The sequence below is a fragment of the Haliotis cracherodii genome, unplaced genomic scaffold (genome assembly GCF_022045235.1).
Source record: "Haliotis cracherodii isolate W230 unplaced genomic scaffold, xgHalCrac1.p SCAF_4, whole genome shotgun sequence".
Classification (NCBI taxonomy): domain Eukaryota; kingdom Metazoa; phylum Mollusca; class Gastropoda; order Lepetellida; family Haliotidae; genus Haliotis; species Haliotis cracherodii.
In genome coordinates this window covers 67,735,196-67,760,222 of record NW_027266297.1, presented here as the reverse complement: position 1 = coordinate 67,760,222, position 25,027 = coordinate 67,735,196, and the positions used below count along the sequence as shown (strand labels likewise).

General features: G+C 41.1%; 1 protein-coding gene across 7 annotated transcripts in view; it reads right to left on the bottom strand.

Annotated features, from left to right (window-relative positions):
* The window catches only part of LOC139478242 (phosphatidylinositol 3-kinase regulatory subunit alpha-like), a 224,304-nt gene that overhangs the window by 41,470 nt on the left and 157,807 nt on the right, over window positions 1-25,027 (bottom strand). For 5 of the 7 annotated variants that reach the window (XM_071260656.1, XM_071260657.1, XM_071260659.1 and 2 more), the window contains one exon: window positions 4,769-4,816. In XM_071260656.1, the coding sequence (XP_071116757.1) occupies window positions 4,769-4,816 (48 nt within the window). Of the gene's footprint in view, window positions 1-4,768; window positions 4,817-14,043; window positions 14,163-20,411; window positions 20,454-25,027 lie in introns of those variants that run through there. The other 2 variants (XM_071260663.1, XM_071260662.1) reach the window with 2 other exon arrangements.

Sequence of the window (25,027 nt, the reverse complement as noted above, 5' to 3'; positions counted from 1 at the left end):
TGATCCCTGACTGTACCCCAGAACGTGATCCCTGACTGTACCCCAGAACGTGATCCCTGACTGTACCCCAGAACCTGATCCCTGACTGTACCCCGGAACCTGATCCCTGACTGTACCCCAGAACATGATCCCTGACTGTACCCCAGAACCTGATCCCTGACTGTACCCCAGAACCTGATCCCTGACTGTACCCCACAACGTGATCCCTGACTGTACCCCAGAACGTGATCCCTGGTCGTACTCCAATATGTGATGCCTGTGACAACCAAAGACATTCAGTCTGAGCTGATACACCCAAACTATCTGAAACTGTCAAACTGTTGTTTGGCTTGCCGTACTCGCTGCAGTTAAAAGGCCAAGATATGGCTTAAATATTGCCAAAGAGACATTAAATCTTAACTCACTAACTCCCTTCCTGGGCATTCACATACTGAGAGAACATACAAATACCAATTCTACAGGTTTGGGAAAGGGACATTAAATGGACAATGGTTGGGTGCGCATCCATTTTTACATTTCAGTGTTCCCGCTGGCTTTTGAAACTGCCAGTCCTTGTGGACTGGCAACTCTTTACCAGTCCCCTCTTATTTTTGCCAATGCCATCTTTCAACAAAAAAAAAAAACATATGAAAATTATTTGGTTTTAATCTTTGAACATCATGTTCAGTGCAAAGATGTCACACAAACTTGTCACAATTTTCTCCTTTTTTTAAAATATTTTGAGACAAAGTCGCAACAAATGGATATTTAAACTAGAAATAGACAAGGGGAAACCCTAATGGTAACAGACAAGCTGGCTTTGTTTGAAAAATGTACTTATATGAATATCACCAATGTTTTATTCACCAACAAAGATTTATAACGTCCACAGGAACTTGGCAGTCACATGAATTACCGGTCCAAGCCTAACTTTATCGATAAAAAAATGCTCATTACCGATAAATGGACACGCTGATTTTCCCCTGAAAATCCTAATCATTCTATATTAAAGTGGGTAAATGGCTGGATTACAATTTAAATAGGGGTTGCTGATAATGCTTAGATGTACACATTCTTTGCAGATTATAGGAATATATAGGGAATACATATATTAGTTTTATACTGTCTAGGTCTTGAAGTGAACAGTTTTGTGTTTCTCACAATATTTGAAGTATATTTGCATTTCATACCAATAGTGACATCAAAGATCACCTCGGAAATGGCTCTCTTGAACAGGATGTCAAACTGGCATGTTGCCCAATACTGACATCCAGACAATTAGCAATTCGGGTCATCCAAGCCAATTATTAGGGCTCCAAGCCGAAAGGCTGTAGAGCCCTATTGAAATCGTTCGATTTATTATTATTATTATTTATTATTTATTATTATTATTATTATTATTTATTATTCCGCCGATTTTTGTACCACACCTAGCAAAATAACCACTGGGTCGATTATGTTCTAATTTTGTGTGTGTGTGTGGACAGTTGGGTACTAGTGCCCGCCAAAAACCCAAGGCCGTATGCCCAAAGGCAAAGGGCAGATAACTAAAAGAACAGAATTTTTTGAAGATGTATTTCGCCCTATTGCTCCGCAATGGCTTATCCGATTACTTTGAAACCTAGCATGTATCTGCTGCTTGAGCTGCTTGACATCTTTTGTTCTTTGACTTTGGTCATTGGTCACGTGGTTTGGCAGCCATATTGGATTCAAGGTTTTTACAGTGTCTTTTGGGTACCTGTTTTCAAATGCAAACAACTTTGAGTCCACTGCATGAAATGCTTTCAAACTTTCTGAGAATGGTCTCCATACAGAACACATCAAACGTTATTAACCGATTTTGGATATCTTTTTTAGTTGCGGCCATATTGGATTTTGATTTTGATCATTTTTTTCACCCAAATTTTACTTTAAAGATCATATTTTATAAAGTTTTTAACAGAAACTATGGAAAGTTTGCATTAAGTTTTGATATTATGTGTACCTACATTTTTTCTGGGTTGCATACTGAAAGCACCTTCGCTTGGTGGTATTATTTGATTTTAGTAAAATGTGAGACTTGAGTACAAATACTAATGGAAGCGCCTCATAAATCTACCATAAACCCCCATTCACTGCAGATACCCAAACGTTCTCCACAGTCTTCTTCAGTATTATGTGTACTACCCTTGACGATCAGGGTTAAAATTGGCCTTTTTCAACCGATGCTTGTCTCAAGAGGCAACTATGCTTGTCACAGGAGGCGACTAATCGGATCGGGTTGTCAGACTCGCTGACTTGGTTCTTCATTTTTCAATTGCCACTTGCTATGGTACCTTATTTTTGACAGTGTTGTTAAAAGCAAACCATTTGCGGATTAGAATATGGAGGTCGGAAATGGGTTAAGTACACTCTGTGAAACTGTGGCACACGCCAATTTGGTAGTGGTAATGTCCTGAAAACGGTGACTATCTTTTGACGGAGTTGGTACAAGCAAACCATATGCGGATTCGAACATGGTAGTAGTCAAACATGGGTTAAGAACACACTGGGACACATGGGGTGATGTCTCGCAAGCGGTTCCTTACATTTGATGGCGTTGGTACAAACAAACCATTTGAGGATTCGAACAGGGTCGAAGTTGGAAATTGGTTTAAACATCCCGGGACACCCAGGCACATGTCAATTTAGTAGTGGTGATGTCTCACAAGAGGTTCTTTACATTTGACGGCGTTGGTACAGGTAAACCCTTTGAGGATTCGAATATATGAACGAGGTGGGAAACAGGTTTTAGCACTTTATCTCAACAATGCGACAGGAACCCGGGGCCCGGAGGAACGCAGAACAATAATCCATTTGACTTGAGCCCAACTGACTAAGAAGTTACAGCCTGTTGAAGAGTCACCAACCCGAAAGGCTGAAGAGTCCCAGTGTTAGCGTTTGATTTAATATTATTATTATTCAGCCGATTTTTGTACCAGAGCTAGAAAAATAACCACTGGCTCGATTATGTTCACATTTTGTGTGTGTATGTGGACCGGTAGGTACTGGTGCCCGCCAAAATCCCAAGGCCGTAGGCCCAAACGCCAAGGGCAGATAACTAAAAGAACAGAATATTTTGAAGATGTATTTCGCCCTATTGCTCCGCAACCGCTTATCCGATTACGTTGAAAACTTGCATGTATCTGCTGCTTGAGCTGCTTGACATTTTTTGTTCTTTGACTTTGGTCATTGGTCACGTGGTTTGGCAGCCATATTGGATTCAAGGTTTTCACAGTGTTTTTAGGGTACCTGTCTTCAAATGCAAACAACTTTGAGTCCACTGCATGAAATGCTTTCAAACTTTCTGATAATTGTCTCCATACATAACGCATCAAACGTTAATAGCTGATTTTGGATATCTTTTTTAGTTACGGTCGTATTGAATTTTGATTTTGATCATATTTTTCAACGAAATTTTGCTTTGAAGATCATATCTTGTAAGGTTCTCCACAGAAACTATTGCAAGTTTACATGAAGTTAGTGTGCCATATGCATCTCATTTATTGTTATTGGTTGTATGCTAAAAGTAACACCGCTTGGTGGTAATATTTGATCAATACTTTGGACACCCCTGGAACACGGCAATTTCGTAGCGGCGATTTCGGGTGACATCTTTTGACAGAGTTGGTACAAGCAAACCATGTATGGATTCGAACATGTTCGAGGTCGGGAATGGTTTTAGAACAGACCTGGACACTCTGGCTCACGCCAATTTCCTTGCGACGATACCCTGCAAGTGGTGCCTACATTTGACGGAGTTGGTTCAAGGAAACCCTTTGAGGATTCGAACACGGACGTTTGGGCACAGTGTTACTTGGAGCCCGCCATTGCTGCTTGCAGCTTTAATTCTATATTATGATTGGTTCCGCCAACTTGGGAAATGGTATCACATGACCAAAGAATCTAGGCTTATCTCGGCTAAAATACAGATTCCATTTTGAGAGAGAAAGATTTAGTAAGATGAGGTAAGTCAGTTTATCAAATAATGGTTAGTGTCACTGATGTGATAAACCAATTCAATAAATGATCTGACAAATATATAAATGAAGTGCCCTCACAGGAACTACTTTAAGTTTATAGATGTGCAGTTACGTCCTAAATTCTTCTACCTATTGTAAACATCCCCTAAATTAATAGGTACTTGTCTCCCTAGGCAAAAGCAAAAGACAAATTTGAGCAAGTAAGCCGGCCAGTTTAGGATAAAAAACAGACTTCATATGATTTGAACATCTGGCATTATTATATGCATCTGTTTCGCAACTTCTGTAATGTTTCCTCATTAAAAATATGGTGTTCACAAAAAGTCACGTATGTTGAATTATGTATGAATTAATTTTTCGAAGAGGACAGGGAGTGTGACTGGTGAAAAGAGAGTTAAATGCGTTGGTACTGCAAACCTGCTCTTATTTGCAAGATGTATTTGATAACAGTTGGATTTGATGACGGAAACCCAACATGTGATTTCCTTCATTGCAAGTGGTCAGGCAGACTTTGTCGTATTCATTCAAACCCATGCACTCTTTGGCAGGAAGTAGTTGTAGAATATAAATTAAACCTGGCTATTAATAAATGGGTATCAAATTTCGATTGAGTCATAATTAGATCCAACTAAAGTTACATAATGATGGTCCTATGTCATAAGAAATCATAACAAATTTCAAGATTTTTTTACTATATAGACAGAAAAGTTCATAATAATGTTTTGGTTAAATCAAACATCATACATTTCTGAGATGTTTGTAAACTGAAATAAGAGTAAAGTACAAACCTTCACACTTCTTCCCTACTTTCGTGGTCCCCCAGATGTAGTCATTGCCTGAAACAGAAGTACAATTTATTAGCTTGTAGGAAGACCGAGGAACAATCCATTAACTTGAGTGCAGACAGAGGAACAATCCATTATTTTGAGTGCAGACAGAGGAACAATCCATTATTTTGAGTGCAGACAGAGGAACAATCCATTATTTTGAGTGCAGACAGAGGAACAATCCATTAGCTTGTGGGCAGACAGAGGAACAATCCATTAGCTTGTGGACAGACAGAGGTACAATCCATTAGCTTGTGGGCTGACAGAGGAACAATCCATTAGCTTGTGGGCAGACTGAGGAACAATCCATTAGCTTGTGGGCAGACTGAGGAACAATCTATTAGCTTGTGGGCAGACTGAGGAACAATCCATTAGCTTGTGGGCTGACAGAGGAACAATCCATTAGCTTGTGGGCAGACTGAGGAACAATCCATTAGCTTGTGGGCTGACAGAGGAACAATCCATTAGCTTGTGGGCAGACAGAGGAACAATTCATAAGCTTGTGGGCAGACACAGGAACAATCCATTAGCTTGTGGGCAGACAGAGGAACAATTCATTAGCTTGTGGGCAGACTGAGGAACAATCCATTAGCTTGTGGGCAGACAGAGGAACAATTCATAAGCTTGTGGGCAGACAGAGGAACAATCCATTAGCTTGTGGGCAGACATAGCAGCTGTTCTATTATATCTGCTCGTGTGAGATTACAAGCATACCGTCACTGGTGTACTACAAATATAAATGTGAGAGTGAAATTCTTGCAGTTCCACATACATCTCAGTTCACAAAAATATTTATAATGATCACAACTTCTTTTTGCATTGGTTGCCTGGATACGCAGTATGAACTTAACTACCTTATAACTGATAATTTCTGTGAAAATCAGAAATAGATCTTGACGTAGATGTAGTTTCAAGTTGTTACCAGCTTGTTGCAAGCTGGGGAGGCCTAGTGACCAGTCAGTGACCAGTCAGTGACCAGTCAGTGACCACAGAGGCACCTGTGACTAGAAGACCACCTGACCTTCAGCAAAACGCAGCTTCAACACATGTCTGTCACACTCCTGGGGGTGAGGGGAGAGGAGGGGAGAGGAGGGGAGAGGCAGGAGGAAGATGACCCCTGTCCAGAAGGTCAGTAGGTGAGATAGCGGGCATTACCTACACACTGACCCCATCAAATACCTGTGGGTCACTTCAAAGTGGTAAGTGTCGTTATCAGGCTTAATGGGTGTTTCTAACACACCTGTTCAAACACACCTAAAGTCTTCATCAATATAGATTTTTGTACATTTTGTCGATTTTGGTAACATGTGATAGATAAAAGCAATGGAATCCAACATGCTCCCAAACACTTTAAAATGTCTCCAAGCAACATCCCACAGATGTAAACCAATCATTCTAGAAAAACTATGTGATCATGTGATTGACAAATATCCCACACAATGAACACATTTTAAGTATCCTTATAAAAGTGTTAAATTCTGATATATATATGCATAATTTCCATAACAGTGCTTTGTGTGTGGTGTGGTGTGGTGTGGTGTGGTGCGGTGCGATGCGGCGTGGCGTTGTGGTGGTGTGACGTGTCATGTGTGCATTTAGGTATGCTGTGTTTTTGCATCTACACGGAGCTGGTCGCTTATAAATTAATTTTGTATATTAATATTAATGTGAACCATGAAACCACTTTTTTTCTTGTTCAAGGACAGACATTAACCTTTGAGCTGCTGCATGAAATATTTAAATCATGGCAGTTACATGGAATCACATTTCACAAACCCCACTAAAAGTGCAGAAAAGTCATTTTAACTAGAATGTGCTTTGACTCTATAACAATGTTGGTTGGTTTATTGTTTCACGCTGCACTCATCAATATTCCTGTAATATGACGGCGGTAAATAATTGAGTCTGGACCAGACAATCCAGTGATTGATATCATGAGCATCGATCCACGTAATTGGGATCGATGACCGTGCAGCAACCAAGTCAGTGAGTCTGACCACCCGATCCCGTTAGTCACTTCTGACAAGCATGGGTTGCCTTTTACGGCAAGCATGGGTTGCTTAAGACCTATTCCAAGTTGGTCAGGGGTCACTTAATATGGTGAATACGGTAGTGTAGTTTTTCTTAGCATATATTGTTGTTAAAACTGAAAGATTGGTTACTAATGGTTGGTAAGAAACAGGGATATCGAGTGATTCAGGACACGGATGACTATTAAGTTAACCATAAAATGGCATTGCAATATATCATCCAGGAAACAACACAATCTCCTGGCCTTTCTGAAAGATCATGAAAATAAGGCTATCAATATTAGGTGATGAACAAACGTATAAATAACACAATATCCTTACAAATATATCTTTTCTAGGTTACCTTAAAACATGAAAGTCTTATTTACAAGGATGTTTAAATATCTGTAGAATACTGCATTTTTAGTGACAATAAACATGATTTAAAACCCCAACATAGGGTGTTTGAGGATTATCACTGGTTGTATAGAAACTACAGCATCAACACCATGGTGGGCTATCTCACCTTGTCAACTGGAAACAAACTACGGCACCACCCTGACCCCGAGGGGAGCCTCTTCGCCCTTATATTGACCAACATCCAACTTTCTGAGTATCGCCTGCTACTTTGGGCTTCAGGCTCTGTATCAACTAGTTAAAATGAGTGAGTAAGTGAGTTGTGTTTTAACGCCGCTTTTAACAGTATTCCAGTTATATCACAGCGTGTCAGCTTAATGTGGGAAGAAAGCCTGAAGTGATGCAGGTCTCAGACGTTTACCACTTTGGTGAAACCCAAGAGCACGGGTATGGTGCTGACAAACCTAGAAACATAATCGGGGCAAACCGGGATTCGAACCAACAATCATAGGTTTCTGGCATGCCCAAGGGACGCAACTGTGCACAGCGCACAAAATGATAAATACCTGGTGTCATCAGTATTTGATAGTAAATCATAAACACATGCTTATGATAAAATCAGAACTGTGTAATGGACTCTCCTTTGGGGGGAGATTGGAAAGGGTTTTGTCACCTTCATTTATATGAATAATTAGTTGAAGGACAACATGACGATTTGGTACTCTTCAAATAACAGGTGAGCTATGATCAGGTGAACACGGGAAACCTTTTTGTACCCGCTTCGCCTTCAAGCACTGCACACATATCTAGGATTCCAAGCTAATTCCTACTGCAGGCAAATTGGGAAAAACCCATAATCTGTCCCAATTTGGTATTTTTTAAATGTTCTCTTTTTTCGTAAATTCAGATATATCTAAACACTAGAATGAGAATAAATACCATATATTGCTGCTTATAAGGCGAGTTTTTCATACCTAGAATGAGGGGGTTAAAAAGGGGGGTCATTTTATACATGGAGTCAAAGATCTCACGTTTTTTCCAAGGCTTTTTACTTTCAGTTTCCACTGGTGTCAACCGGGGTTCGATAGCCAGCCCAGCATTTGACAATAAAACTTCGCATTTCATCCTAAATAACTGTTCCAATAACTATTTCCTTACATAAACATGATTTGTATCTGTTTTCCTTGAATAAAGTTGAATATGTTCTGCAAATAAAGTACTGCTGCAAGTGAGTTTTCAGTAAATGAATCAATGGTTAGGAATTGGAGGAAAGCGAAGCCGTCACTGGAGGAGCTGCCAAAGATGAAGAAGGCCAGATGGGGATCAGAGACTTCGTTCAAGCCACTGGAAGATATTCTTTTTCAGTGGATCGGTGACTTGCGACAGTCAGCATGCATCATCACACACATGATGATACAACATATTTATCGTATGAGGAAAGACATGGATCTCCCGGAGTCATTCAAGGCATCAGGAAACTGGTGTTCGTGGTTCTTGAGGCGACACAACCTAGCACTGCGGCAGGAGACCCACATTGCCCAGAAACTTCCTGCTGAAGTTGAAATGAAAGTGGATTTTTTTCATCAGTTTGTGATCCGTGAGCGGAAGAAAGTAGATTTAGATTTAAGCCAGATTGGCAATATGGACGAAACTCCTCTGAACTTCGACATGCCTGGATCAAGGACCATCGACACAAGGTAACTTCAATGGTGTCAGTTTGTTCATGTTGAGCAGAAAAGCAACACACCGTGGTGTTAACCTGCATGGCTGATGGGACCAATGCTAATTTTCGTGTCTGCTAACAGTTGATATCCAGCAGCTAACGTGTCTGCTAACAGTTGATATCCAGCAGCTAACTTGTCTGCTAACAGTTGATATCCAGCAGCTAACTTGTCTACTAACAGTTGATATCCAGCAGCTAACGTGTCTGCTAACAGTTGATATCCAGCAGCTAACGTGTCTGCTAACAGTTGATGTCCAGCAGCTAGCGTGTCTGCTAACAGTTGATATCCAGCAGCTAACGTGTCTGCTAACAGTTGATATCCAGCAGCTAAAGTGTCTGCTAACAGTTGATATCCAGCAGCTAACTTGTCTGCTAACAGTTGATATCCAGCAGCTAACTTGTCTACGAACAATTGATATCTTGCAGCTAACGTGTCTACTAACAGTTGATATCCAGCAGCTAACTTGTCTACTAACAGTTGATATCTTGCAGCTAACGTGTCTACTAACAGTTGATATCTAGCAGCTTACTTGTCTACTAACAGTTGATATCTAGCAGCTTACTTGTCCACTAACAGTTGATATCTAGCAGCTAAGGCGTCTGCTAACAGTTGAGTTGATGTGATACTACAAATGTTATCTGCACTTTAAGATAATGTTATGCTCATTTTATGTATGTCCAGCATAACAAAGTTGGTACATGATGAAAGTACAAAATACAAATATCTCATATGGAATTCCACACAGTGTCAACTCCCAAGTGAGAGCTGGGTTTGGGGACCAGGGTGTAGCAGCGTTTTACATCAGCAGCGATAACCAAAACACTAAAGTCATTCAAGGACAGACTCCATGTGTAAATCAGCTGTCAATGACATCTTTTCTAAATAACTGGACTATTTCGTGAATGGTCACAAAATATGGAGGATTACACTTTTATCATATAAAGCATAGAGTTATCCAATACGATAAACTTGGTACCACCATCCGATAAACTTGGTACCACCACCCAATAAACTTGGTACCACCATCCGATAAACTTGGTATCACCACTCGATAAACATGGTATCACAATCCGATAAACTTGGTACCACCACCCAATAAACTTGGTATCACCACCCGATAAACTTGGTATCACCACCCGATAAACATGGTATCACCATCTGATAAACTTGGTACCACCATCCGATAAACTTGGTACCACCATCCGATAAACTTGGTACCACCATCCGATAAACTTGGTACCACCATCCGATAAACTTGGTACCACCATCCGATAAACTTGGTATCACCATCCCATAAACTTGGTATCACCAACAAATAAACGTGGTACCACCATCCAATAAACTTGGTACCACCATCCGATAAACTTGGTACCACCATCCGATAAACTTGGTATCACCATCCCATAAACTTGGTATCACCAACAAATAAACGTGGTACCACCATCCAATAAACTTGGTATCACCATCCGATAAACTTGGTACCACCATCCGATAAACTTGGTACCACCATCCGATAAACTTCGTATCACCATCCCATAAACTTGGTATCACCATCAGATAAACTTCGTATCACAACCTGATAAACTTGGTACCACCATCCAATAATCTTGGTATCACAATATAATAAACATGCAAATAAGGTCACCTTGCAGAAGCTCCATACATCGATGAGATGCCTATTGCTTAACATTGACAAAAGTTTAGATCAAGGCTTCTCAGCGAGTGTTATTATAAACAAACATTGTTGCAAATCATTGGGCATGTTTATAACAATTGATTTTTCACTCAGACTTTGTATGCCTACTCATTTTCTAAAGTTAAAAAAGTATGGCTCATATTCAAGGATTTCAGGAATCACATTATGTGATAAAGAGATTTTTACTCTCATGTGTTTCCGTGTCGTACATGTCATATATACATATATTAGGAATAAACAAAACTGATTATGCTCACCAAAGGCTTAAAACATAGACTTTATATTCCTAATATGTGGTACTTACAATACGAACACACACTTGGCTAATAAGCTCTATTAATCGCTACTAAACGCATATAATTATTGCCGATATCCAATCACAGTCAGCAGGAAAGACTCCTTCCCCCAGAATATCGAAAACATCACTTCCTGTAGAACTCATTTAACATCTACAGTGACTGTAACACTTTCTATCTCCTGTCACACCAGAGGCGGTCGGGTAGCCTAGTGGTTAAAGCGTTTGCTTGTCATGCCGAAGACCCGGGGTCGATTCACGACATGGGTACAATGTGTGAAGCCCATTTCTGGTGTCCCCCGCCGTAATATTGCTGGAATATTGCTAAAAGCGGCGTTAAACCAAACTCACTCACTCATTCACTCCTGTCACACCAGGAAAATAAGTGTGAGTGAGTGAGTCACATTTAACACCGCTTTGAACAGTATTCCAGTTATATGATGGATGTCAGCTTAATGTGGGAGGAAAGCCCAAGTGATGCAGGTCTCAGAAGTTGGTGAAACCCACAAGCACGGGTATGGTGCTGACAAACCTAGAAACATTATCGGGTGCACCAGGATGTGGGTGCACCCACAACCCAAGGTCTCTGGCGTGCTCAACGACGCAATTCCACACAGCGAATTGCATCACCCTAGACGACTGGGCCACCTGTGCCCCTCAGGGTAGTAAGACCTTGGTCACAGCCACGCCCCATGTCTGACACAGGAATAACAGGGCCTCTGGAACTGCAGCCGACCCCAAGAGCCCCCACGTCAGCCATTATAGGGATACTACACAACAATGTCATGTAATGTTCTGCTTGTATGGCTACAGGCCTCGTGACTGTCACCATGATTGTCACTCTTTGTCATCTCTGTCATACCTCGTCACAAGACCTACCGGCAGCTATTTAGCCAGTGTGAAAAACAGAAACATAATTTTTCAATTTGAGAATTCTAATTTGAAACACAGTTGCTGACATTACGGTTGGTGCTACAACCCATGTGTGAGACAGACCATGCACGGCCATGACACCATGTGACAGCAGCAGCATGGCTGTAAATGTTAACATGTCGTAGTTCCGATGTTTTCAGTGTTGTGTACAAATGTTTGTTGTTGTTATTGTTCCAAGCCTCACTCAGTAAATTCCAGGTATATGACGGCTGTCTGTAAATAATCATGTCTGGACCAGACAATCCAGTGATGGACATCATGAGCATCAATGCAATTGGTATACGATGACATGCATCGAGCCTGACCACCGATCCTGTTAGTTTCCTCTTACGACAAGCATAGCCGCCTTTTATGACAAGCATGGGTTGCTGAAGACCTATTCTACCCCGTATCTTCACGGGGCCCCATTGTTGATGTAATTAGATCATTACATGAGGTTAAGGCCAAACTTTTTGAATGTATGTGTCACGGATTTATTCCAGCTTTTCCACACAAGGTCGGCCGAAATAAAGATAAAAATAATTAGGTATGTCAATCATTTATTTATTCATATGAAAGTCATTCTGCCATGGAGTTAAAACTGCAGCTGGCTTCTTGAATCACTGATAGTGATGTTGACATGGAATTTATACATAACATTCTCTATTGTATAAGAGGGTCTATATTACTAGCGGGAAATGTTTGGCCTAAGAGACCCATCACTACTGACATTCTGTGGATACTGTCTATCTCGTCCCATGGTTCTGTGCCTGAAGTACCTGATTCTATTGTTAATTTGTCCGCCATAGATAATAAATACATATTCATGCGGTATGACACAGAATACAACTACATGTATTTGCCTCAGCATGACAAACACTCCCGTTTTAATCTCCACATTAATAATGCTATGACATAAACCTGGTAAACATAATAATGTAAATAATAATGCAAATAATAATGCAAATAATAATGCAAATAATAACACACAACCTGCCAACAACTCACTAGCATAAATAACATATAAAGAAAAGTTAACTGTTGCATTAAGTCTAATCTAACAAATGTTTTATTTAATTATTTTTCTAATAAAAAAATGCGCAAATACATATAAATTAAAATTATTAATATCTTATGTTGGAAGCTTTTGGATCTGGTCTGTTAATCAGTAAAACCTAACTCAGGAGGGTATCAGTAGATTGGACATGCGTACTGTATGGGGATAGGAGTTCGTAAAGGTGAGTGACAGACGTAATTATCCAAAAAGTTCCCAAATGAGTGTCGTTATCTTTCCTGACCTTCCCAGTAATGTGGGTCACCATGTCACCCTCTATCTTTGTGCGACCTCCTGGGGTGCTAAAGTAAACTGGGCCTCAGAACGCACTTGGGGGGGGGGAAAGAAGGAGAACATGGAGGGGAGAGATAGAAGGTCTGTGTTTGTTGCTGGATTTGTAAGAAGGGAGGTGAGGTTTGGTCATGCCAATTTTACCCCATCACGGCTTCATTGCCACTGTTAGTCACAGGCTTCACATGCCAACAATTTCACAAGTTTGTTTGTATGTTTAACGCCGCACTCAGCAATATTCCAGCTATATGACGGCCGTCTGTAAATAATCGAGTCTGGACCAGACAATCCAGTGATGGACATCATGAGCATCGAACCACACAATTGGGATACGATGACATGCATCAACCAAGTCAGCAAGCCTTACCACCCGATCCCATTAGTCGCCTCTTACGACAAGCATAGTTGCCTATCATGGCAAGCATGGGTTACTGAAGACCTATTCTACCCCGGATCTTCACGGATCCCCTGCACTATTACAGACACACCGGAGTACAGAAGGGCAGGAAAGGGGTGAGTGAGAAAAAAGGGGTGAGCGGGGAAAAAAGGGGTGAGCGGGAAAAAAGTGATTGAGACCTATAATCCACATTTCAATAACATTACATTATACTCAACATTATATGAGACTGGATGTTGATGTCAAAGGACACAATATACCATGATTAGAGTCACTTCTCACAGTCAAGCATAAAAACTTGTTATGAATTAGATGAAGATGATTACAGATGTTCTTTGGTAATACAAGTTTTTTAAAATAATGAGTGTTTGTGGTGCTGGAGTTCTGCTCCTATTTGATCAGAATCAAGGGTCACCCATATTTTATAACCTCAACAAAAGGGTTATGACAAAGATGCCTTGAAATTAATGCTAATTTCTAATAATGTATCCTGCACCTCACCTGCTTGACAAAAGCATGGTTCCATCGCTAGAGGGGTCTCCTGACTGGGTACATTTTCCCTCACGAGCAGGGTAAGTTTGTGTCCAGAAACCTGTCAGAGCACCATGTTATCCAAACAACACCCTTCAACACAAAGTCAGTCACCAGATCCGAGATTAATTATCCAAGCCACTGGTCACAATCTCCTGAATATCCTCTGGTCAGCAGAAGTGACCACACAGCAGGATCACAGACAGGCCAACAGTACACTACAGGTAGCAGACGGCAATCAGAAAGCCTGCTAGCCGTTATCACAACTTAGATAACTGGCCTAATTTTGACTGGAAGTGCCCTTCATTGTATGACTCTTAGATCCGATAGAGTCCAATATTGCCAGAATGTAGTGTGTCTGTGCATCCTAATGGTCAGTTGGATGGACAATGGTCATCCCTCAGCCAGCAGCAGTTTCTCTCCATATTGATTAGCAACAGCTGATTGTGGCAACCCAACCACAGATGTAAGCTGAGGTCTGATTGGCTGGTTCACTGATACATATGCATGTTGTAGCAAGGTTAGGGATGTTACTTCCTCTGTGGAGAATGTAGGGTGAGATAGTGTACACAAGATAAGATTGGACTTGCTTCTTGGCAGAAAGATAACCGCCATTTTATGCGAAAGATAAGAGAAGATATGAGTTTATAGTCGCAATGAAACTGTTTCAAAGAGTCCATTTTTTATTGACTAGAAAAAGGCCACTTGCATGTATGTGGTACACTGTATGAACAATATTAAACACTCCCAAAAAAAACTGCATATGTTATGCATGAATTTATCCTTGATAGAAAACATATCAAAGTATAGTGAATTCACTTAACCTGACAACCTATTTAATGAAACATTTACTTCCAATATTCATTTGTTATTTACTTAATAAATCGCTAAGATATATATTATCACTCCCAAAAAATGATATATAAACATGTGCATGTTTTGGGAGGTGATACAAATTTTAAAAACCCCAAACCAAACCATACCATACCAATCCACAATAAAAATTCTGAGTGTTTATTAGAACATCAGGATTGCTTTTGAATATCTTTTAATTCAAGCTAACTTTCATTCACTTTAATATTTTTAAAAACTGATGCAAAGAATTAACTATTTCAATTCCATAATTATTGCAAGACAGATTTCTTTTATTTGCTTAACTCTTAGGATCCAATGTTATATTAAATCTGAACCAGACAATCCAGTGATTGACATCATGAGCATCGATCTAAATAATACAATGACATGCAACAACCAATTCAGCAAGGCTGACCACCCGATCCTGTTAGTGGCCACTTACAACAAGCTGAATACCAATTCTAATTCAGATCTTCACAGACATAAAACATGGCATAAGGAAAATTAAGTATTTACAAAGCCTCAACCATTCTTATCATGATCCATGGACTTTTCTTACAGTACAGCCTTGGAGCAAAGATAGATACAACTATGTCTCACGATAACCTCAAAGATGACTTTGACCAACATCAGATGTGATAGTAACAATGTCAGAGAAACAAACAATGATATAATCATGTTTTACAAAAGCCTGAATGCTGACCTTGACCTTGACCTTTGACTTATCCTGAAAAAAATCTTTTCAAAATGGTGAGAGATGCTTTGATGCAAATACTTTTGAGAAGTGTAACCACAAACATTTATGCATGTTTTTGCTACTTTGTGACCTTGACCTCTGATGACAAATATGCCAAAGAAATCCCCAGGGCCATTTGGAAGAAGTCCATGGAAGAATAAACTTTGTGTAGTACCGGTAGTCAAAAGAAAAGTCATTGGTGGCAGAGGTTAAATTCCAACAAAAACTTAAAGCTGTCCCGTTTCACTGGCTGATAATCATATCTGTATGAGCGAGTGAGTAAATGATTTGGGTTTAACGCCGCTTTTAACAGTATTCCAGTTATATCGCGGTGTGTCAGCTTAATGTGGGAGGAAAGCCTCAGACGTTTACCACTTTGGTGAAACCCACGAGCATGGGCATGGTGCTGACAAACCTAGAAACATAATCAGGGCGAACTGGGATTCAAACCCACAATCATAGGTTTCTGGCATGCCCAAGGGATACAACTCTGCACAGCGAATTGCAGCGCCTTAGACGACTGGGCCACCCGTGCCCCCTACTCTGTATGAAGTAAACTATACCTGTTTTTTCTTCAACAAGGTGTCTGCATTATGTCCACAAAAGTATCTGTATCATTCTTACAATGCTCTACGTGTGAAACCATTATTACACTTACCGTATTCGACGTAATAAGCGCCCACGGCGATAATTGCTAACATACTGACTAGTGAACAATCCAAATTAGCTCCCCTTCAGATTGATCTATGTACACAAGACTTATTTATTCGCGTATAATACACACCCGTGTGTTATATGCACCCTTAATTATGGGCATTGAGATTCTGGAGAAAAATAATATCTGTCGTACATACACATTTCAGGCTGTCAGCATAAACCACGAAATTTATCTTTCAACTGTTTTTTCCACCAAATTAATATTCTAATAAGAGCCCCCTATTTCTAATTTTGAGAGCGCCCTGGGCGCTTATTACGTTGAATACGGTATGTTATGGAGTTTCATAAATTAGCTACGTTTAAAGATATAGACAATCAAGTAAGAAAACATCCTTGCAATAGATGCATGACACATGCAACACCCTGGGGAAAGTCCTGAAACCATGGTTACGTGGATGTGCTCCACCTCGTGCCACCATTACTTTTCTTCACAGACACTTCAGTACAACATCAAACCTTTACACGCATATATCCAATTGGGTGTAGACTTTTTAAAAAATCTTATCATGAGAGCAATGTAGACAATGATGGACTGGCCCCAGCTGGGTGCAGGGTGAACTCTTGCATGTTAGAGGCAAATAAATCATGTGCTCCTGACTTGGAACAGTGGCTACCAACTAGCAGCTTATGGTATTCATGTGAATGCGTAACACATTCAGGCACTGCATGTATACTCATCGTCTAAGTTGGAGAAGAGTAGGTTGTAAATAACGAGACCAATGATCGTTGGATCATTTCGTCAACTAGAAGTCCAGTTATAGCCTTATAGTGAAATCCTTTCTTGCTGTGTAAACTCATTTTCATAAGTAACAAAAAGTACAGACTTGGTTGTCTTTGTGTTTTCTTTGCAACTGACGTGTTCAGCCGATATCCTGATTTATTCATGAAAATACAGACACGTAACAAAAGTAAACTGTTTCCATTGATGATCTGTTTCAGTCTTCTACAGAAGACAATGATTAAGATTAAACTCCAGAAATGGTCATTAAAAAAGGAACAAATAGACAACGATATCCAGAGATGAAATGATCCGTAGTTGGAGGCCGTGTCTTGATGTCATCCAAGGACGAGGGAGACGGAATAGGTACAGAAGGGGACTGTAGCTCAGGACGACGGTACGATCTGCGTCATGAAGCACCAGCAGACATTATCTGTCCCCTACCACGCGAGCTGCCCTGCCAATGACGTTAAGGTATTGATTGTCACAAAGCACTTCACATATCGACAAGTGCCGATCAGCTGATTGCAATTATCTTTGACGCAAAGCGAAACCTTTCTTTGGCAGGACTTAATGCAAGGTTTTCCGTGAGGGACCATGTTTTGTTTCACCTCACAAACATCCATGATGTTGAGAAGCTATCACGTTGCCGCTGACGTAGGGAAATACTGGGTGTTTGCACAATTAAAACTTGATTCATCTTAGTGCGGACATTCACCTCATGTGCAAACATCCACGAATAGTACCCTGGGGCTGTCAATGTCACCTGATGCCATACTTCCTGCTGTCATTCCTAGTTTAGAGGAACCTTTTCTATCTCAAGAAAGTTCAAACGGATAGGAGAGGCTTTCTATCTTTTAGCTTCATGTATTGGAACACATAGAAGGGAACGAATGAGGGTACAATGAAACATAGGGAAATAAGCCTTACTGCCAACACTAGGTGAATACTAGGACAACACTAGGAAATCGCTAGGACAGGAATGTCCTATATCAATGGGACACTTGTACAAATCAAGCTCAACACCAGAGAATCATTAGAACAGCAATGTCCTATATCCATGAGGCACAAGGACATTTTTAGGATGCAATGTCCTATATCAATGGGTACAAAGACATCAATGGGACAACACAGGGATTCATTAGAATAGCAATGTCCTATATCCATGAGGCACTAGGACAATTTTAGGATGCAATGTCCTATATCAATGGGTACAAGAAGATCAATGGGAGAACACAGGGAATCATTGGAACAGCAATGTCCTATATCCATGAGGCACAAGGACATTTTTAGGATGCAATGTCCTATATCCTATGAGGCACTAGGACATTTTTAGGATGCAATGTCCTACATCAATGGGTACAAAGACATCAATGGGACAACACAGGGATTCATTAGAACTGCAATGTCCTATATCCATGAGGCACTAGGACAATTTTAGGATGCAGTGTCCTATATCCATGAGGCATTAAGACATTTTTAGGATGCAATGTCCTATATCCATGAGGCACAAGGACATTTTTAGGATGCAATGTCCTATATCCATGAGGCACAAGGACATTTTTAGGATGCAATGTCCTATATCCTATGAGGCACTAGGACAATTTTAGGATGCAATGTCCTATATCAATGGGTACAAAGACATCAATGGGACAACACAGGGAATCATTAGAACAGCAATGTCCTATATCCATGAGGCACTAGGACATTTTTAGGATGCAGTGTCCTATATCCATGAGGCATTAGGACATTTTTAGGATGCAATGTCCTATATCCATGAGGCATTAGGACATTTTTAGGATGCAATGTCCTATATCAATGGGTACAAGGACATCAATGGGTCAAAACCAGGGAATCATTAGAACAGCAATGTCCTATATCAATGAGGCACAAGGACATTTTTAGGATGCAATGTCCTATATCAATGGGTACAAGGACATTTTTAGGATGCAATGTCCTATATCCATGAGGCACAAGGACATTTTTAGGATGCAATGTCCTATATCAATGGGTACAAGGACATTTTTAGGATGCAGTGTCCTATATCAATGGGTACAGGGACATCAATGGGACAACACCAGGGATTCATTAGAATAGCAATGTCCTATATCAATGAGGCACTAGGACATTTTTAGGATGCAATGTCCTATATAAATGGGTACAAGGACATTTTTAGGATGCAGTGTCCTATATCAATGGGTACAGGGACATCAATGGGACAACACAGGGATTCATTAGAATAGCAATGTCCTATATCCATGAGGCACTAGGACATTTTTAGGATGCAATGTCCTATATAAATGGGTACAAGGACATTTTTAGGATGCAGTGTCCTATATCAATGGGTACAGGGACATCAATGGGACAACACAGGGATTCATTAGAACAGCAATGTCCTATATCCATGAGGCACAAGGACATTTTTAGGATGCAATGTCCTATATCCATGAGGCACAAGGACATTTTTAGGATGCAGTGTCCTATATCAATGGGTACAGGGACATCAATGGGACAACACAGGGATTCATTAGAACAGCAATGTCCTACATCCATGAGGCACTAGGACAACTCTAGGACAAGGAGAGCAGGTCAACTTGGGTGAGACATGATATGGAGGCTTCTCGGCTGCTAATTTGAAAATGATAGATGTAACACACTACAATCCAGACTCAATGCCTGCCAATAGAAATGGATGACAATACCTTGGCGGCATTTGGATGGAAGACTTACTCTCTCACATGACAAACCCCACCCTGCCTTCACGCAACCTGTCCATGCCGATGCCCCAGTGAATGAACCAGGGGACCAATGGTGCAGCCCGGCACATGGCCAGTTAGCCATGTCTGCAAGTCAGCCATCCACAGACGGCACAAATCAGATGTCACATCTCATTTAAAGAGTCTCCTGTGAATATTTATAGCTTTAGGGATCGTACATTTTTATCTGTTTCCTTTATCAACATATAATCGTCTTGTAATTTATTCATTTCATGATAATCATATTTAAAAGTCATTCTTTTAAAATAAACTTAAAAAATAGAGATAAAGGAATATGAAATTAAAAATTCACTGGCAAAATAACCAGACTTGCTTCAGGCCATAACCATATTTACAGAGATTTATATATACTTATACATATTTATACACATAAAAGGCCAATCGCTGACAATCAATAATCAGAAATATGAAAACAATCATCAGTTTCCAAATGCTATTAGATAATATACCTATGTAAATGACAGTTACGTTTGGATGAAAGTAATCATAATGAGAATTTGAATTCAGGTGTCTTAAAATGAAAAAAAACTCTTACCAATTATGAGAACTACACTCCCCATTTTGAAAGCATCTGAGACACAACAGCTCCAGAGAGTATTTTTAACATGTCTGCCTCGGCAAGCTATTTATAGACCCACGTCTGCACACGAAGCATCTTACTGCACATGCATGTGCACGTGGGTGTGCGTTGTCCATGAGTCAGACAACATGCATGAGTGTACATTTGGACTTTTTATCAAACTGTCGGCGACTTTTTCAATTCTGATCAATTAAAATCTTAAACAGTGTGAGATACTAGTTCTGTCTTAAACTCTGGATTTAGGATTCACGTAACTCGATGCTCACAGAGTAATCCTTTTTTCAAAATCAATAAAAAAGATTTCTAATTATATTCTTGTTCTATTACATGTTTAAACCTTCATTTTTTGCCTGCTGACATTGAGTGTGTTGAAGCATGAGGCAGTATGTCTATTAGTTACAATAAATAGAGAGATATTTAAACAACTTCACAAAAGATATTCATTAAATCTTATTTTACTAAGTCAACTACTGTGATAGTGACATTTGATTGATGGGGTCTTCAGACAATTGTCACAGAAGAACCTCTACAGAGGATCCATTGTCCGTCTTTCCAGTAAAGAATAATTATACATATTTCAGCTGTGTTACAAATAAATGCCGAACACTGTGTCTCAATCTGTGGATGAATCATGGTAAAGGTATTTTTTACAGCTACCCATTTCATAAATTATGAATCATATGTAATGAGTGATGGTCTCATACTGGTAGATATTTGTTCCTCTCTCCAGGGTCAGCCAAAAATGTGCATTAACTACACGCTACCCTAACTACTACCCCTTGGTATACACCGACACCACCTATCCTATAATCTCCCTACCCTGCCACCACTACCACCTACCCTACAATCTCCCTACCTTGCCACCACTACCACCTACCCTACAATCTCCCTACCCTGCCACCACTACCACCTACCCTACAATCTCCCTACCTTGCCACCACTACCACCTACCCTGCAATCTCCCTACCTTGCCACCACTACCACCTACCCTACAATCTCCCTGCCCTGCCTCCACTACCATCTACCCTATAATCTCCCTACCTTGCCACCACAACGATCTACCCTATAATCTCCCTACCCTGCCACCACTACCATTTACCCTATAATCTCCCTACCCTGCCACCTACCCTACAATCTCCCTACCTTGCCACCACTACCACCTACCCTACAATCTCCCTGCCCTGCCTCCACTACCATCTACCCTATAATCTCCCTACCCTGCCACCACAACGATCTACCCTATAATCTCCCTACCCTGCCACCATCTACCCTATAATCTCTCTTCCCTGCCACCACTACCACCTACCCTACAATCTCCCTACCCTGCCACCATCTACCCTATAATCTCCCTACCCTGCCACCACTACCACCTACCCTACAATCTCCCTACCCTGCCACCACTACCACCTACCCTATAATCTCCCTGCCTTGCCTCCACTACCACCTACCCTACAATCTCCCTACCCTGCCTCCACTACCACCTACCCTATAATCTCCCTACCCTGCCACCACTACCACCTACCCTACAATCTCCCTGCCTTGCCTCCACTACCACCTACCCTATAATCTCCCTACCCTGCCACCACTACCACCTACCCTACAATCTCCCTGCCTTGCCTCCACTACCATCTACCCTACAATCTCCCTACCCTGCCACCACTACCACCTACCCTACAATCTCCCTACCCTGCCACCACTACGATCTACCCTACAATCTCCCTACCCTGCCACCACTACCATCTACCCTACAATCTCCCTACCCTGCCACCACTACCACCTACCCTACAATCTCCCTACCCTGCCACCACTACGATCTACCCTACAATGTCCCTACCCTGCCACCACTACCACCTACCCTATAATCTCCCTACCCTGCCACCACTACCATCTACAGTACAATCTCCCTACCCTGCCACCACTACCACCTACCCTACAATCTCCCTGCCCTGCCACCACTACCATCTACCCAATAATCTCCCTACCCTGCCACCACTACCACCTACCCTACAATCTCCCTATCCTGCCACCACTACCACCTACCCTATAATCTCCCTACCCTACCACCACTATCACCTACCCTATAATCTCCCTACCCTGCCACCACTACCACCTACCCTATAATCTCCCTACCCTGCCACCACTACCACCTACCTATAATCTCCCTACCCTGCCACCACTACCATCTACCCTACAATCTCCCTACCCTGCCACCACTACCACCTACCCTATAATCTCCCTACCCTGCCACCACTACCATCTACCCAATAATCTCCCTACCCTGCCACCACTACCACCTACCTATAATCTCCCTACCCTGCCACCACTACCATCTACCCTACAATCTCCCTACCCTGCTACCACTACCACCTACCCAATAATCTCCCTACCCTGCCACCACTACCATCTACCCAATAATCTCCCTACCCTGCCGCCACAACTACCACCTAGCCTAAAACCTCCCTACCCTGCGGCCACTACCACCACTACCACCTACGCTATCATCTCCTCACCCCCACCCACCTTCAACACCACCGCTCTCCTTCACTGAGTGACCTTTGAGAGTACATCTCATCGTGACCTTCTCCCACAAATAGGTTGCTGACAATCTGTACTCAGTGAGGTGTGAATTCTTCCCCCCTGCCTCTGTACATAATGGGGAAGATACCCCTGATAACATCAGTTCTTGTATTTTCCTGTTCATTGAACCAGCACATTGAGCAGGACGGTACACTCTAACAAGTTGATGTCAAATGGTTTCTAGCAGAGTAAATCTCTCTATCTATCCCTCTCTGAATGGACATATTTACCAGTGGTAAGGCTGTCCTTGCTGTTCACAAAAACAGTGTCGACTGAAAAGGTTCATCCACATGGATGCACACAAAAGATAACAGGAACCTTATCTCCACATCTTTCTTCTGTGTCAGATGCTGCCTTTCTGATTCATCTCTTTCCACATGAGGCCTTTCAGTGAATTATGTCCCGATTCAAATGCTTAATTCAAGACACTTGCAGAGTAAGAGTGAAAGTAGTGAAAATGTTTAATGCATCAAAACCAAGTATGTAGCTGAGTGAGTGATGCTATGTGCCACTCTCAGTTAGAATCTGTCTTCAGCAACCCATGCTCGTCAGCAGCGACCATGCCTGTCATGAGAAGTGACTAACGGGATCGGGAGGTCAAGCTCGCTGACATGGTGGAGGCATGTCATTGAATCCCAATTGCATGATTCAATGCTCATGATATCAATCACTGGATTGTCTGGTCTACACTCGATTATTTACAGAGCAGCTGGAATATTACTGAGTGTGGGGTTAAACAACAAACAAACAAATTTAACAAACGAAATACTGCATCCAGAAAATGGCAGCTCAACTCAAGGCCAAGGAAAGGTATGTTGATAGTTCGAACAATATTGTCCGTACATGATGTCATAACTTAGTCAGCTCTAACACAAAGCATAGGATACCAAGGCCCCATTCAGCCATGGGACCCCCACAGGAAAAAAACACATAATTTTACTTCATAAAATCAAGTCAGCAAAACATAAGACCGCTAAGAAGGACACTTTTTCTAACTATCAACGACAAACATTAAAGGTGGTCCATCTATGGCAAACAGTCAGTCCCAGCCCATTTTGATTCAGCCTGATCAAACATGGCTTGGTCAACTCAACTCAATCAATCATATCCGTCAGTCATACCAATCAATCATATATCAATCAATCATAGCAATCAGTCCACTTAATCAATCCAACAGCAAGTGATTGCTTCAATCACAGAGACACAATGTATCCACTTCATAGAATAAACTAATTATGTCCAGAGTCATAATGAACCGGGAAAACAGGATGGGGAGAATCGGTACCTTATAGCTTGATCAGTGGAATAGGAACATTGACAAAATGTGGTTTCAACATTCAACTGGCATTCTTTGAGTTTGATTGAGTAAGTTTTTTTGTTTGTTTATTTGCTTTTTAACGCTGCACTTGGCAATATTCCAGCCATATTCTAGGTGTATGATTGAGTATGTTTGTTTGTTTGTTGTTTAACGCCACACTCAGCAATATTCCAGCTATATGACAGCGGTCTGTAAATAATCGAGTCTGGACCAGACAATCCAGTGATTGGTATCATGAGCATCGATCAATGCAATTGGGATACGACGACATGCATCAACAAAGTCAGTGAGCCTGACCACCCGATCCCATAAGTCAGTCGCCTCTTACGAGAAGCATGGGTTGCTGAAGACCTATTCTACCCCAGATCTTCACAGGTCGTTGATTGAGTATGAATTTCTGGTGCTGTAAAATGTTCTTAAAAGCAAAGACTCTTTTTCTTCAAAGAAATAATCCTTGTTATTTGCTGGTTGAAACTTGGGGAAATTCATTGAAATAGTCATATATTGTGCTTATTGTGCTTACAATACATGCATTCACCTCCACCATTTCTCAATCGATTCGCAAAGGGTAATGCTGGAGTTACTGAATACGTTATGAAAGAACTGGAAGTACTCCATGCTTTCGTAGAAATGTTGTACACAGTGCAAGTATTCTACAAGTAAAGAACCCTAGCTA